The 14051-nt window shown below is 42.4% G+C and overlaps 2 protein-coding genes across 3 annotated transcripts in view; one reads left to right on the forward strand and one right to left on the reverse strand.

Annotated features, from left to right (window-relative positions):
- Positions 1–2966, forward strand: part of LOC103811764 (palmitoyltransferase ZDHHC17-like) — a 5778-nt gene extending 2812 nt beyond the window's left edge. Inside the window, exon 4 of the mRNA XM_009084755.1 lies at positions 1762–2966. Within this exon, the coding sequence (XP_009083003.1) occupies positions 1762–1900 (139 nt within the window). The 3' untranslated portion in view covers positions 1901–2966. The remainder of the gene's footprint in view (positions 1–1761) is intronic.
- A 5672-nt stretch (positions 2967–8638) lies between these two features.
- CSRP2 (cysteine and glycine-rich protein 2) lies at positions 8639–13716 on the reverse strand. 2 transcript variants are annotated; one of them, XM_009084756.1, is made up of 5 exons: positions 13586–13716; positions 11472–11640; positions 10343–10472; positions 9595–9688; positions 8639–8955 (listed from the first exon to the last, which is right to left on the reverse strand). In XM_009084756.1, exons 1-5 carry the CDS (start codon positions 13695–13697, stop codon positions 8879–8881), a joined length of 582 nt encoding a protein of 193 aa, XP_009083004.1. In that variant the 5' UTR covers positions 13698–13716; the 3' UTR covers positions 8639–8878. The 2 variants fall into 2 exon arrangements, with proteins under 2 accessions (XP_009083004.1, XP_009083005.1); XM_009084757.1 differs by having other exon boundaries at positions 8879–8955; positions 10361–10472.
- Positions 13717–14051: the final 335 nt, after the last annotated feature.

A 14051-nucleotide genomic window follows, 5' to 3' on the forward strand; every position in this document is an offset into this window, starting at 1 on the left:
TTGCTGTTGAGTTTATGGGGAGATAAATATCCTCTTTATACATCAGATGCTCAAACCAGAGGTAGTTGCTTACTGCAGCATGTTGATGTTGATCTGGATCTTCACTTCCACACCAGGCGCTTTATCCTGATTGACATCTAATGTGCTGTTGGATTTTCTCTGTGCAGCAGCTCCTCTTTCTCTCTTTACTGTGAGACAAGAGGCTGCACTCTGTTGAGTGCACCCTGTTCCTGCTCATGAGGAAGAGCATGGGCAAAGCTATTTGTGGGAAAGGGAGCAGGATGTCCCAGGAACTGAAGGGTTGCATGGATAAGGCATGGGCTTTGGGGCATCAGTATGTAAAGGGTAGTTGGGATTCTGGTTTCTGTAGTTATGAGGGTTCAAGATGAAAGGTAGGAGCTCGGGGATGAAATAGCACTGGGATGGGAATACAGTGGCATGGAATAGCTTGTGGAGCCAAAGCAGGAAATAAATGAAGGCATGAGCTGGTCTGCTGGTGGGTTGAAAGCATGTTACAAAAGGAGCTGGAAAAGGACAGGAACATGTCATCCTGCTGCTTACTCTGTGTCTCCTGTGGGAGCTGCTGCTCTTTCAGGTGACACCTGGGGAAACAGAGGTAGGAGCTGTGATCAGGAGTAGTCAGTATGAGTTCATGCAATCCTGTGTAAGTGCTCTGGGATGACCCTGCTTGAACAGAAGGGTTGGACCAGATGACCCACTGTGGTCGTGTCCAGCCTTACCAATTCTGCAATTCTGTTATGTTGCAGGTAGATTTCTGTGCTGGAAATTTGTGTGATCTTTTTGTTAATACCTCTTCATACAAAACCTGTAGTGAGAATTAGACAAGCATCTCTCTATGGTTGCAGTGTTCCTAGAGATTAGAGTTGTAACAAAACCAGATAATTATTTTACCTGAAGAATACAGGGTGGTGCACAGGGTAGGAAAAAAGTTCTGGTTTGTAGCTGAAATTAATGTTACACTCACGAACAATTTTCACTGAAATAGCTGCTATTATAAAAATGACTCCTGAAAATTATACCAGATGTCTGAAATAACTGACTTGGCATCACCTGTCACAGGAAGCATTGACATCAAATCATTGTCACCTCCTTTTTGCATAGACCTGCTCTCTTATATATCATAACATGAGCTTCTCTTCCAGAAAACTCTGATCTGTTCAGCCCATGTGTAATTATGTTAAAGCCCCTTACATGTTGGAATTTTTATGTAGGTATCTTAAATATTTGACAGTTAATTGATTCAGTGGCAGAAAGTGCTTGAATAGTTCATTTTCTGTTGTCTGGGGATTTGGTTGATCCTAGACCTGCAGCTGGTGAACCCGTGTGTATGCAGATGTAGATATTAATAAAGATGGAAATTATTCCAGGAAAGTGTTCACTTCATGCTGTTTTGTCTTGCATCCATTTGTACAGTGCAGCTTTCCCCTTAGAAAGGGTTCTGAATTACCATGCTATGCTACATGATTGTGTACTGCTAATAACATGTTACATTGCTGCATACAGTTTGGGTAGATGGTGGAAGAAAGTTGGTGTCTTGTTTGTGTGCAAGGATCAAACATTGGCCAGTCTGATGATGACTACTTATTTCAGAACTTGCTCATCAATAAGCACTGAGAATTCTGAACTGAATTTGTTTCTAAAGTGAGGAACTTAGAGGGCAAATGATCAAATTTGTAGGTAGGCTGTTGCTAGATGAGCTGTGATATTGCTTACTAACACGTGTTTTTGTTTTGTTTTTAGCCACGGATGTATAAGGAACATTATAGACTTCTTTGAATTCAGATGCTGTGGTCTTTTTCGTCCTGTTATTGTGGACTGGACAAGGCAGTATACAATAGAATATGACCAAACTTCAGGAACAGGCTACCAGCTGGTGTAGCACCACCTTCATCCTGTGAGCATATCATGCTGAGTGGTGCCTGAAATTCTTCTCTCTCTCTCTCTCTCTCATCCGCATCCCTTGAAGAGTAGCATGCTATGTGTAGGGCTGATGAGGAATCATAAAGGTACCTTCTCTTCATAAGAATTTTATTAACAAACGTAAAAATGGACAGAATAAACTGCCAAACCTGATAAGGAAGAGGAGGAATATCAAAAAAGGGATTTTAACAGTTCTTAACATGAGAATTATTCATGACAGCATATTCACAGTATTTGTTGTTGGTTTTTTTATTTAAAGTCTTTCACAATGGAGCATGAGATTATTGAAGTATTGACATAATTAGTAATGTTGTGCTGAGCAGAAAAATTTGTTTCCCGATATCAATAATTCCACTGAAACAAGAATCTAGAATACAAAACTAAATCTCCTGATACAGAGTTCACTGTTCGCTATGTTGTAGTTCCTGTAACGTGATTTTTTTTAATACAGATTTTCTCTAGTATGATGTACATTGAAAAATGTGCTTTTCAGTACTGTTATAAACATTGTACGGTGGGGATCCCCTGTAACATGTTAAGCTATAGTAGTAGCGCACGTCAGGTAATGTTGAGAAAAAATACGTTGCCCACATTTTTTGGTGATTTGTTTTCGCCACCAGTTAGTGGTGCAACTAAATATTTGTAATAACCCTGTTCTGAGGTAACCTAGTCTGATATAAACAACTGCACCAATAAGGAAAGCTTTTCTGTCAAAGTTGCAGCCCTGCTTAAATGCATGATACACCGGCAAAGTTAGTTTACAGTATCTAATGTTCAGGGGGAAAAAAAGTGGGGGAAAAAAATCATTATCTCTGAAGTAATTGTATAAGCAACTTCCTAGCAGTGTTTTAGTATTAGGTTTGGTCCTCATACAGCACAGTGTAGTGTAATTGGAGACATTGTCGGAAGAGAAATAGCATGGGGGGATACCACAGATGTTGAAAGCAAGTCTCAGTTACAAAAAGACAAGATAGTTTTAAATTGAATGCAACTGTAGAAGAAGAACCCCGAGTTGCCTGAAATGCTTATTTTTTTGGATGTAAAAGAGTGGAAACCAAACTTAAAGAAAACTCAGAATCCCCACAATAGCACATGCGCACAGAAAATGCAAAGCCACGTTCTGAAGAGATGGTGTATTGGCACGTGGAAATCGCCCTTAATTTCTGTTTTTAAGTTCTCATGCTACAGATATGTTTGGAAGGTAAGGAATGATCTGAAATTGCATTCCAAAGGGGCTTTTCTTGAATGTGATGCACTGATTTTTTGTTATGGTGTTTTCATATCCTCATAGTGAATTGTTCACTGCTTCCTTAACTATTGTTTACAGAGAGACTGAGAATCAGGTTAGTTCTCTTCTAAGTGCTGTAGCAACCCAGTGGTTCGAGGAACCTGTGAGGGGAGTTTGGGGAGGGACCTGAAAGCAGATGTCTGAGACCAGTGTAAAGAATGTGTATCTGTATATAAATAATTTATCAAATAGTTTTCTCTCTGTGAGTGTGTGTTTAGTGTATTTAAAGCTGCTCATTTTCATTTTATTCAACCAAAAATGTGTAGGAAGATATCTAATGAGCTTTTAGTGATGTTCAATATTGCTGTTAATAGGCATTATGCCCTGCAAATTCACTGCATGTTTGATGCTTGGCAAAATTAGCGTTTTCTGTAATATGCAGATTACAGGTAATAAAGCAATCTAGTGGTATTCCCGGCCCTTGCCTTAGTAAGAGGAGCAGTGAAACTGTAAATAGTTGATGTTCAGTATTTGCAAGTAAACATTTTTTTCTGTAGTTGTTCATTGATCTCAAGACACACACTTAGTTTGCAAGTACCAGATATCAGGATTTACAGAAGTGCAGCATTAGAGAACTTGAATGTTTAATACTGGAAGAATCAACATCGTTTTGGACACAGTTTTAACAGGTGAGGTTTGGGTGTAGGAGTGGCAAGAAGTTCTTGCTATTTTTGTCAGACAAAATGTGTAGTCCTAATGAAGACACATTCTATTTCAGTGAAAACAGTTGACTTCAGTTCATTTTTTTTTTCTAATCAGAAAAAAACATGAAGACTTTACAGTGTTGTTTGTTTTAATCACCAATGATGTTCTGCATATTTGTTCAATTTTTGGATTTTTTTATTTTTATTTTTTCACATTTCTGTTGGGGGTCAGTTGACTTGAAGCTTAATACACTTTATTAAATATCACCTGGCCACCAGGAGGGCAGTTTAGTACGTGACACAATTTTGGTTTTAGTTACCCAGTAGCATTAACTGCCATCATGCACTCCGTGTCAAAAGTGTATGCAAAAGAAGAAGTGACCTTTGGTAGCACACAGTGCTGCACTGTTTGCCGGTCAGTAGCTCTCTGGTGACAGTTTTGCTGAGACCTGCAGAATTTGAGCTATAGTAGGTAGTTGTGAAAATTAACATCCGTATATGGACTTGGGATGTATGAAGTTTCCAGTGCAAAATGTAACTTGTCTTGAGTAACACTGAATTGTTTGATGTGAAACCATAAAGCAAGCAGGGGGGAGCCAACTATGCAGCATTTTTCTGTCAAGTTATCAAACATAAAATTCACTTGTTGAACCAAAACTGCATTGCTTCTGAAACTTAACAAAGCTGATCCAGACCAACAGCAGATCAGACCAACTTAATCTGACATAGGTAGAATAAATAGGAATTTTGTCTTGGCCCTAAACATCATGTGCTGTTTCTTTGCAGGTTTTTGTATTCTTTGATGTCCACCAGAATCTTTTTTTTCAATTAATGTGTAAAACAGCATCACTACATATTAAGCTATGGATTTTTTTGTATATTCTTTATTTATAACTGTGCCAAGTATTATTTTAATACTGTCGAGATCTTGATGTGTATGACATTGTGAACAAAAAATTCTGTAAAATGTTTAATAAATTAGCTCTCCTTACATAAATTAAATCTGTTAAATTTTGTAAGTTATTAATCAAATAAATATTGACTCTTAGTTGCAGCGTTTGTCTTGACTTGGGGTGTGATTTCACACCGTGGTTTCAGTCCAGCTTCAGAAGTGTACCATGAGAGAATAGCTGCTATCTTGCAGCTTATTTTGGTAAAGTAATTCCAGAAAGAGGTACAGGTGTCATACAGGCAGTATGCATCCCAGTTCTGTGCAGGTGTGAAATCCTGTGAGCTACTACACTGGGTTTTGGTGAAGTTACATCTTGTGCTACTAATTAAAAGTTACCATTCATTAATTAGATTTTTTCATGGCTTTTGGGCACAGCATGCTGGCAAATTAATGTTTCTTAAGGGAGAATTCCATCTAAGGGAACATTTCAGGTGGCCAGATGAGTGTGCATTTAAAGATGTTTGAGGTATTCTGAGGGTAAACAGGACATCCGCTTGGGGCTGGGAGGTGTGACCAAGATGAGTTCTCCTAGGTGGCACTTACAGGACACAGACTACCTTGACTCTTCTGGTGCATGAGTAGAAACAAGGTAACTATCCAAGCTGAATGAACTCAGGATATTTATCACCGGAAATATGTATTAAAATATAAAGCTAGGATTAAAGACTGCACCTAATGGGAAGAAAAAGTCTTGTGTTTTCTATTGGGTGTGGGTTCAATAATGACATTGAGAATTGTTGGTGCTGTTCTCCACTTTCCCAAGCAATGTTCCTGGTGAGGCTGTGTCCAGGCTTGCCTCTGCTGGACGACCCTTTGGCTTGCCTGGTAAAGATCTTTTTTAACAGAAGACGCTCTGTGCTGACTATCTCTAGTAAGACTTGCAGTGCTGCATCAGAGCAGTTCTGCCCTTGGGAGGTATGGGTGGGCTCATGATGGCTTGAAAGCTGGTTCCTGGGTTTTTTTCGTTTGGGAAAGGCTGCACTCTGCACCCTCATTATGGCTTGATTAGAGTTCAGTCCCTTGCACCTCCATTAGCTGCCTTTAAGTAAAATAAGATTTTTTTGCTATGAAAGCAATGTCTCCTTGGGAACACTTGCATTTGGATTTTATTCACCTTAGGGTATTGACATCAGTAAAAATTGCACCTGCTAATTCCAGGTTGAATTTATTTGCAGTAGCTTACAAACTTCATGTTGTAGCTTATAAACATAGTGCCATATTCACATTGCTTCCAATCCTACATACTGCTGAAGATTTCCAGAGTGTGAAGTCAAAGGACTTTTGAGAACCAATCTCTCCTTGAATTAGGGCTTCAAACTGAGATGAACTCTGGACAGATATGGTGACAAGGTCTCTTTTTTTTCCTTCATGTCTTTGTTTTTCTGTGATTAAGTAAGTTGTTGGAATGAAGAGCACTATGGAGCTGTGAGTTACTGCTGTGACTTTCTCCAGGAAATCTTTTAGCAGTTTAAATCACTTTCAATCATTTCTACAGGTCATTTTTTCTTAGAATTGAAACTTTTTTTTATATTAGGTGAATGAACAACTTGTTAGATGCCCATTTTCGTCAGCCTAAATTGCACCTGCCAACTCTGCTAATAAGTTTGGCTTAGATCCACTACAGCAGCTACATCAACTAACAGGGAGTGGTTTCATCTGTTCAGTAGCATGTTGGGAGCATTGTTTTGGTTTCTGTGTATTGAATAGTGCCGCTCAGCATATCATAGTGCCTTTCCAGAGAAGAGGAAACACTTCCATTAGGTAACAAGGCTATGTGCAGAGGATATTGTCACTGTCTCCATGTCATCAGCTGCTGGGGCATAGGTACCACTTCTAAGGTGGAGCTGTTCTTGCTCAGTCTGGAAGAGTCAGAGGGGGTCAACCCTTCCTGCACAACTGTCAAGTTGGCCAACCAGAAAAATACTCAGTGTGAGTAGCAGGATGAAAGAAAGGTTTCTGCCCAGCTTTCCGAGATTGTGCTGATGCTTACTGCCTCACTTCTACCTGAAACGCAACGCATGCTGCTGCTGCATTACTGTTGTCTTTTTCAGCTCTAATCTTTCCCTCTCCATGAACTGTACAAGCTCTTGGCTCACATTTTGAGCTAGCTGTCAGTTCTTCCTCTTTGGGCCTAGCTGAAAGGGAGCTCACAGTGCTGTGCTCGATATTGGTAGCTCAAAAGGTGTCGCTAACACCCCAGCGTCAGCGTTTTGGCGATCACTGCGCAAGACTGGCACAGCACCAGTGCTGTCCCTCAGCACTCTAGTCACCCCCAGCCAAGGGGTGGGCAAGATCCTGGGAGGGAACACAACTAAACCAGCTGACCCAAAATGACCAAAGGAATATTCCATACCACATGATGTCAACTCAGAGATATCAGCTGAAAGAAGAGAAGGAAAGGGGGCAGCATTCATTATTACATTTGCCTTCCTGAGCAACTCTCCCCTGTGCTGATGCCCTGCTCTCCTGGAGATGGCTGAACATGTGCCTGCCCATGGGAAGCAGTGAATTAATTTCTTGTTTCACTTTGCTTGTATATGCAGCTTTTGTGCTTTCCCTATTCAACTGCTTTAATCTCAACCCATGAGTTTTCTGGCTTTTCCCCCCTCTGATTCTCTCTCCAATCCTGCTTGGTGAAGGAGCAAGTGGCTGTGCAGGACATGGCTGCTGGCTGGGGTTAAACCATGACATCCTCATATCCACATTGTTCCGTTGTAACCTGTACAAAATGCTTTTTGTGTACTATTTTGAGTAGTTTGTATCTTTAGCTGTATGTATTTTTTGAATTAGGCTTTTGGTCTGCACTGCTTCCCCGCCTCAGACTGCACTGACACACTTGCTTAACATTTTGTTGCAGCATTCCCTGTCTTGACTGTCTCCATAAATTCACTTTTTTCCCCAAAAAGTATAAGCCTCATTTTTTTTTTTTAAACTAACTTCTGTTGGGCACAATGAGAGTTCAAACTGAACCACCTTCACCTTTCCACTCACAATCTAGCTAAGGCAGAAGTAATTGTCCCCTACTCATAGACCTTTATTAGCAACAGTTCCTAAAGAGTTGGGTTAGCTGAGTCAAGGCCCTAGTATGGCTTTCACCCACCTCCTGTGTTCACAGGGGCCAGATCTACACTCCATTCCATGTGTTTAATTGCAATTACTCCTTGTCCATCAATTTGAGTTCAAGTCAAGTTTTATACCAGAGCATTTAAAGACAGAATTTTCTTCTACTCTGTTGTTACACTGCAGCTTCTTTATCAGATGCTGTCCTTAAGAGGCCAAAACCCTCACAGCTTCAGGGAACTAAGGGTCCTGGCACTACCAACAAATGGTCAAAACCTGTTCATAGACCCAAGTTTGATGTAGAGTCCAGAGCTTGGCCACCTGCTGAGGAGGGATGGTATTAATCTGCAGCTGTCTTGGTGGAGTACTCATTCCTGTGCACAGTAACGCTCTGCAGGTGCAACCCCACAGGAGATTACAGTGAAAAAGGTTTATTTTCCACTTACCAGAGACAGGCAAACATTTAGGCACACAACTACCCCTTTTCTATCCCTTTCAGATCTGCGTCAGGGCACAGAGGAGTAGATTAAGATTTACTACTTCTGTGCAGTGAGCAGCTCGTTGTCTTGCACATGCATATAATGGTGTGATACTGGAGGACAGTCCTTCACCTCTGAAGGTCACAAAGAGTGCTATGTATGTCCAGCTTTCAACAAAGGTCTGCACGAAGTCTGTAGCATTGTCTCTCCAACGTGAAGTACCTCAGCACCACGCCCCCCACTTTTACTGCTGCCAAAGCAGGCAACACTTGGCTTTAGGATATATCAACAAGCAAAGCTTTATTGAATTGATACTCAGTATTAAAAGTGTTACAGTGTGATACACAAAGCAAGGAAAAAGCAGTGTGTGTGGGTTTTTTTAAATTGTCTGCTGAACTTATGCCCAAGCACTACAGTAACTAGTATGTGTTTCACAGTAGTTAGTAACATACAGGAAACTTGCTTGTTCCTTCTAGCAGGATCTCAGCAGAGCTGTAAGGGGTTTTGAGCCCCCTCACTGGGCATGAACAAGGGCACCTGCTCCCTGGCCGTATCCAAATCCCTTGGGGCCAAAGTTCTTCGCATAACAACCTGCGAGAAAGATGAACATGTGGTAGCTGAGTCTTCTGGCACGTTAATTAAGAACAGCACTGCCTAGGCTAAGCCCCTCAGCTGATTCCCCTCGGTCACTAGAACATTCCCATGGGAAGCAATGCTTAAAAACATTTCGTTAAGCTGTGTAACTGCCATGACTGAACTCAGTAGCCAGAGCTGTTCGGTCCCAGCCTGCTCTGTGAAAACAACTCACACATCAGTTCTGTGGCTCAGTATCTGTTGAGGATATGTTGTCATCAAACCACTGTGCAGATCAAGTTCATATCCAAAATACCATGCAAGAAGGCATGGCAGGCTGCTTGCTGGCTTGTTCCCTTATTCTGATCTGCCCTGTGACCCAGGCACAAGGCTGCTGCTGCATCTCTCAGTATATGATGTTTTGCTTAATGTTGATATAAGCTACATCAGCAGCTTCAGTAACGTTTATTTCATTTTTCAGGTCTATTCTGTTCCTGTAAAGTTAATTCTATCCCAGCCCAAGCCAGCAAAGACACATAGAGCACTTCCATCTTGACAGGAGCCTGGAAGTTTTTTATACTAGAAATAAATTGACTATCTAGTCTTGTAACACATTACCTTGAACCATAAACAAATGATCTTTGTTTCTTTCCTCACCTTTACAATAAATTTCACCCTCTTTTTCAGTTAGGGTTGTAGATTCTAGGCTTTTTCCACACTTGGCACAGCGGAAGCAGTTTTTGTGCCATGGCTACGGAAAAAAAAAGGAAAAAAGATTGTATAAATACAAAGGATGCCCAAGCTGGTAAAAAACCCACCTTAACTGGAGATATCTGCATCAGCATTGTTTATATATGACTGGTGCAATAAAAACGAGTCCAAGTGCACTAGTAGCAGATAAGAGCATCTGCATTTCTGTGAGCGGCCCAAAGCCTGGAATTCCACATAGCGTCCTGCTCAGGGCAGCATTTTGAAAGGTCTGGGCTTGCTCTATCAATTCAGAGCAGATCTTGGCTCTCTGAAGTGAGTGAGTCAGACAACTGGCAGACTGACATATGGTTTAACACTATTTTCAGAGAACATCCCATTTCTGCTGATACATTGAGCCTCCCTCAGAAGCTACACAGCACAAGACTGATTCCTCTTCTTGGGGAGAGGCCTTCTGTCATCTGCTTCAAGTCTCTTGCATGAGATGATATTGAATCTTCACCTCTGAAAGCTAAGGTGATCACTCATTGCCCTGCATTTCAAGTGCTCTTTGTTCAATTAAGTTGATTGATTTGACTATTTCCAATGCCAAGAAATAGAATTTTAAGTAACTGCTTTGCAGTTGGTTCCACAAAACACACCTTGCTCTGTTTAAAGTCCACATAGCAGGTACAGAACAGCACGTGCAGGTCCTTACCTTTCCAGCTCCTATTACTTTCTCTGCTGCATAAACAGAATCGCCACACCTAGAGCATTTCTCTGTCCCTCCGAACTTCTGAGCGAACTTTGAAGGATTTGGATTTGTGGGTCGGTGAGGAGAGGGTGTGCTGAAAGAAACAGGACATTTCTTGTCTCTACTCTTTTACTAAATGACCTCTCGCTCTTCCTAGCAACACAAACAGAGCAGCATCCAACATACGGTACAGAATACAGTACTTCTGCAAGACTGGAGAAGTAAGTTACCAGCAAGGCTATCCAATTGCACCTGGTAGGGGGAAAAAAACCCAAAACCACAACAAAAAGAGAATGGCCATGCTTCAAAGGATAAAAATAAGCTAGTGTAAAGGCTAGTTTTCTGAGGAGCCTTCCCCTTTTTTCACTTCTCTAAAAGTGCCGAATTCTATATCAGGATATGTATTTATCAGATAGCAAGCTACAAGTAATTCTGTTAAATTCATGTCCACTGATCATAATCTGGAACCTGATCAGATTGCTGAACCTGGCTGCAGAGCACACATCATATAAACCTTAAGCAATAATTTGGGAAGTTGCAAGAAGCAAGTTGTGAGGCATACCTCAGCTTCTTTCCACATGCTTTGCTTTACAGCAACAACTTAATCAGACTAGGAACGTTTACTATTTAATAGGCCTTTTGGTTTGGGCTGTAATTAAGCACAAATGGTTCTTCATTTGCCAGTTAAAAATTCATTATTCTTGTAGCTCCAGATTCTCAGCTGTCCAAATCCATCCTTGCCAGAACCTGTTGAACATTTGCATTTCCAGCTTATTTAGGGGAGCAACTGAAGACCCAGCCACCTCTGTGGGCTTGTGCAGAGCCATCAGCAGCTTTGTAATCCAGTCCCTATGGCTCAGGCATAGGGTTAGTGCATCCTTGCCTGCACTAACTTCTTGTACAGTTCCTACACCCACAGAGTCACTGGTGGAAGGTTTGTACAGTGCAGGTTCAATACCTTGCATTCAGCTAGACTGGGGTATTTTACAGCATTCCCATACCAAACAACATGAACAAAATCCAGCCTGAAGGATGACTCTGAAAACAGCCCTGAAGGACAAGGGGCATGCAGCCCCCAACTCAGTTCACTCACCTCTCAGGCTTGATGCCTAGTCTCTCTCCCCTGTCCATGTTGAGTGTGCCTGCCCCTTGGCCATATCCATAACCTTTCGGGCCATACTTTTTCCCATAGCAAGATTTGCAGTAGACTTCAGCATCATGAATTGCTACAGTTGTGCTGTCCAAGTTTTTCCGGCAGACCACTGCAGGGCAAATAAAAGTTAAACTGCCTTAAGGGACTATTTCCATCAGCACATGTAGTAAGCCAAAAATCAAGTGAGAAGTGATGTTATGGGTGTCTCTGTCTACAATTCTTCCCATTAGGCTGTGGGACCACCAGAGATTAGAGGAAGCAAGTTGCTGTTTGAATAAGTGAGTTGTGCTTAGCTCTCTAAAGGGCTCTATTCCCTCCCACCTCTTCATGACCATGATATTTAAAGCCTGGAAACTTGCTGTAGCTTGGTAAATGAGGCTGCTCAGAAACCCAGAGAGGGCAGGCAGCAGTTTCCCTTGACAGATGCCATACAGCAGGAAGCAAAAGGCCATCAGTGCAGAAGAGGCCCTGTCCTGCCCTTTTGGCTGGGATGAGGCTGGGGAAAGAAAACAAACCTTCAAGGTTTTCCCCTGCCTCAGTACTGCTTTGTGGCTAGGGCTGGTTCACGGCTGTTACCAGAGGTCCGCTTCTTCTGGAATTCCTATATTGTCCTCAGCACAATGCAAGCACTCTACTCAAGGTTACAGCAGAAGGCAGAACTATTTCCTTCTTAAACCTCCTTTTGTATCCCAACTGGTATGCTCTTTCCATCTGCAACACTGTTCCCCTTGCAGATTAAAAATAAAAAAAACAGAACTGGCCTTATGATTTTTTTTTGTTTAAAAAGAATTTTCATGTCTTCAAAACACAGGTGACCTTTGCTCATGGCATTCGTTAGCTTCAAGGTTCTTTTTATAAGACACAAACATCCAATAAGTAAATCAACTAATGCATGTTTGTTAAGTCTAGGGACTTTAAACCCAACAGAACTATGCACTAAGGAAAAGCAAATATTCAAATACACTAGACCCATTGTTTGACTGTAAGTTCCAGGTTTCTTTTCAGAGACACTCCCATAAAAGGCTGAAAATGAGGCAGCCGAGACATATAATCTTTGGGGGTTTTATGACTGCTACAGAGCTAAGGAAAGGAACATAGGTGTGCTGAGGCTCTCAGTGCCAGCACAGCACACAGACAGTAGGCAGCAGACCAAGAGCAAACTCATTTGAGTGGGCCAGTTGTAACTGCACCTTATGCAAGGAGGGCTACACCATAGCTCTGCCCATACATTTTCACCACCAAGTGGGCCTAAACAGTACTTTGTGTTTGCAATAAGGTAAAATTCTCTGATTCAGACAGACAGGCTGTCTGTTTGCAAAGTAGGAGCCTCTAATTCACAGGGACCCTTTGTTGCCTTCATCTAAGCAGAGGTCTTTTCAGCAGAGAAAACGATTTTCAATGCCTCACTGGGCTTGTTGGTTGGACTGGAAAATAATGCTTTGGACTTCTTTCATCTGAAATAAACCACAGGCTCCTCTGCCAAGAAAGTTTAGGCTTTTGGCTGTGCTAGAGTATCAGCAACTTGGCGTACTCAGGCATGCTGGTGTCCTGGTTTGCACAGGACTTCAGGGCAGCCGTTCGATAACTGTTCCTTCAGCTACTGCCAGCCCCAGGACCACTGCAGACCAGCTGAGCTCAGATCAGTGCAAACAGGGCTCTGCCAATGATCTTTCTCCTCTGCATGAGCAACACTTAAGCCAGGTTTCCAATCTAAAGATCCCTTGGACTCCTGGGGAAAAGGAGTGCTGGAATGGAAGAAAAAAAAATCAGTGTGATCTTCTCTGAGAGGTACATCCCACGCCTCACGTACTGGATAGGTAGGGTAATATCTCTCCAGGAGACAAGCTCTCCCTTCAGCACTGCCAGGCCCAGGAAGCACATGAGGAACCAGGAGTCAAGCCCAACACATGATGAACAAAGCTATCTCTGGCCACTGCCATCCCCACCGTATCATGAATGCCAGCTGAGCCTGGGATAGCACCTGTGGACCAGCACCTTGCTGCTGTGATGTACCCATGGCTATGCCAGGAGGGGGCTTGGAGGGGAATACTCACTGCAGAGGAAGCAGCACCGGTGGAAGCTCCTCCCATCACACTGCACCTCCTCAGCATGGTAGACAGTGCGGCCACAGGCGCCGCATTTGTTGCCACCTCCCCAGTTTGGCATGGTGGTTCTGTGCGCCCAGCCAGGCAGGAGGGGAGAAGGGAAAAGGTTAGTTGAACACAGTGTCCTCCACCACCCTGGCCCCAGGACTGTTGGGGTTACAGGCTCCTTTAAAACAGATTTGTGAAGTTTGGTTATCAGAGCGCAACCCTGAGATTTCACCAACTGTTTAAAAACGTGACCTTCCACTGTGTGAGAAGTTTTTGGGATCAGCTCAACTTCTCAGTTCTTCAGATCCCAGACCAGACTTAAAGGCTTAGGTGGACTCTCTGTGGCTATTTGTAAAAGCAGATGAACTGGCAAGGGGAACAGAGACCGCCTGCTGCTGCTGAACAGCAAGAAAAACAGAGGCACAGT

The sequence above is a fragment of the Acanthisitta chloris genome, unplaced genomic scaffold (genome assembly GCF_000695815.1).
Source record: "Acanthisitta chloris isolate BGI_N310 unplaced genomic scaffold, ASM69581v1 scaffold7141, whole genome shotgun sequence".
Lineage (NCBI taxonomy): Eukaryota > Metazoa > Chordata > Aves > Passeriformes > Acanthisittidae > Acanthisitta > Acanthisitta chloris.

Bases quoted from the DNA above. Each gene is read 5' to 3' on its own strand.
- CSRP2 (XM_009084756.1), bottom strand. From the start codon at position 13,697: ATGCCAAACTGGGGAGGTGGCAACAAATGCGGCGCCTGTGGCCGCACT. The intron at 11,641-13,585 runs GTGAGTATTCCC...TTTGCCCTGCAG, and splicing joins CCGGTGCTGCTTCCTCTGCA to TGGTCTGCCGGAAAAACTTG. The intron at 9,689-10,342 runs GTAAGGACCTGC...TTTTTTCCGTAG, and splicing joins AAGTAATAGGAGCTGGAAAG to CCATGGCACAAAAACTGCTT.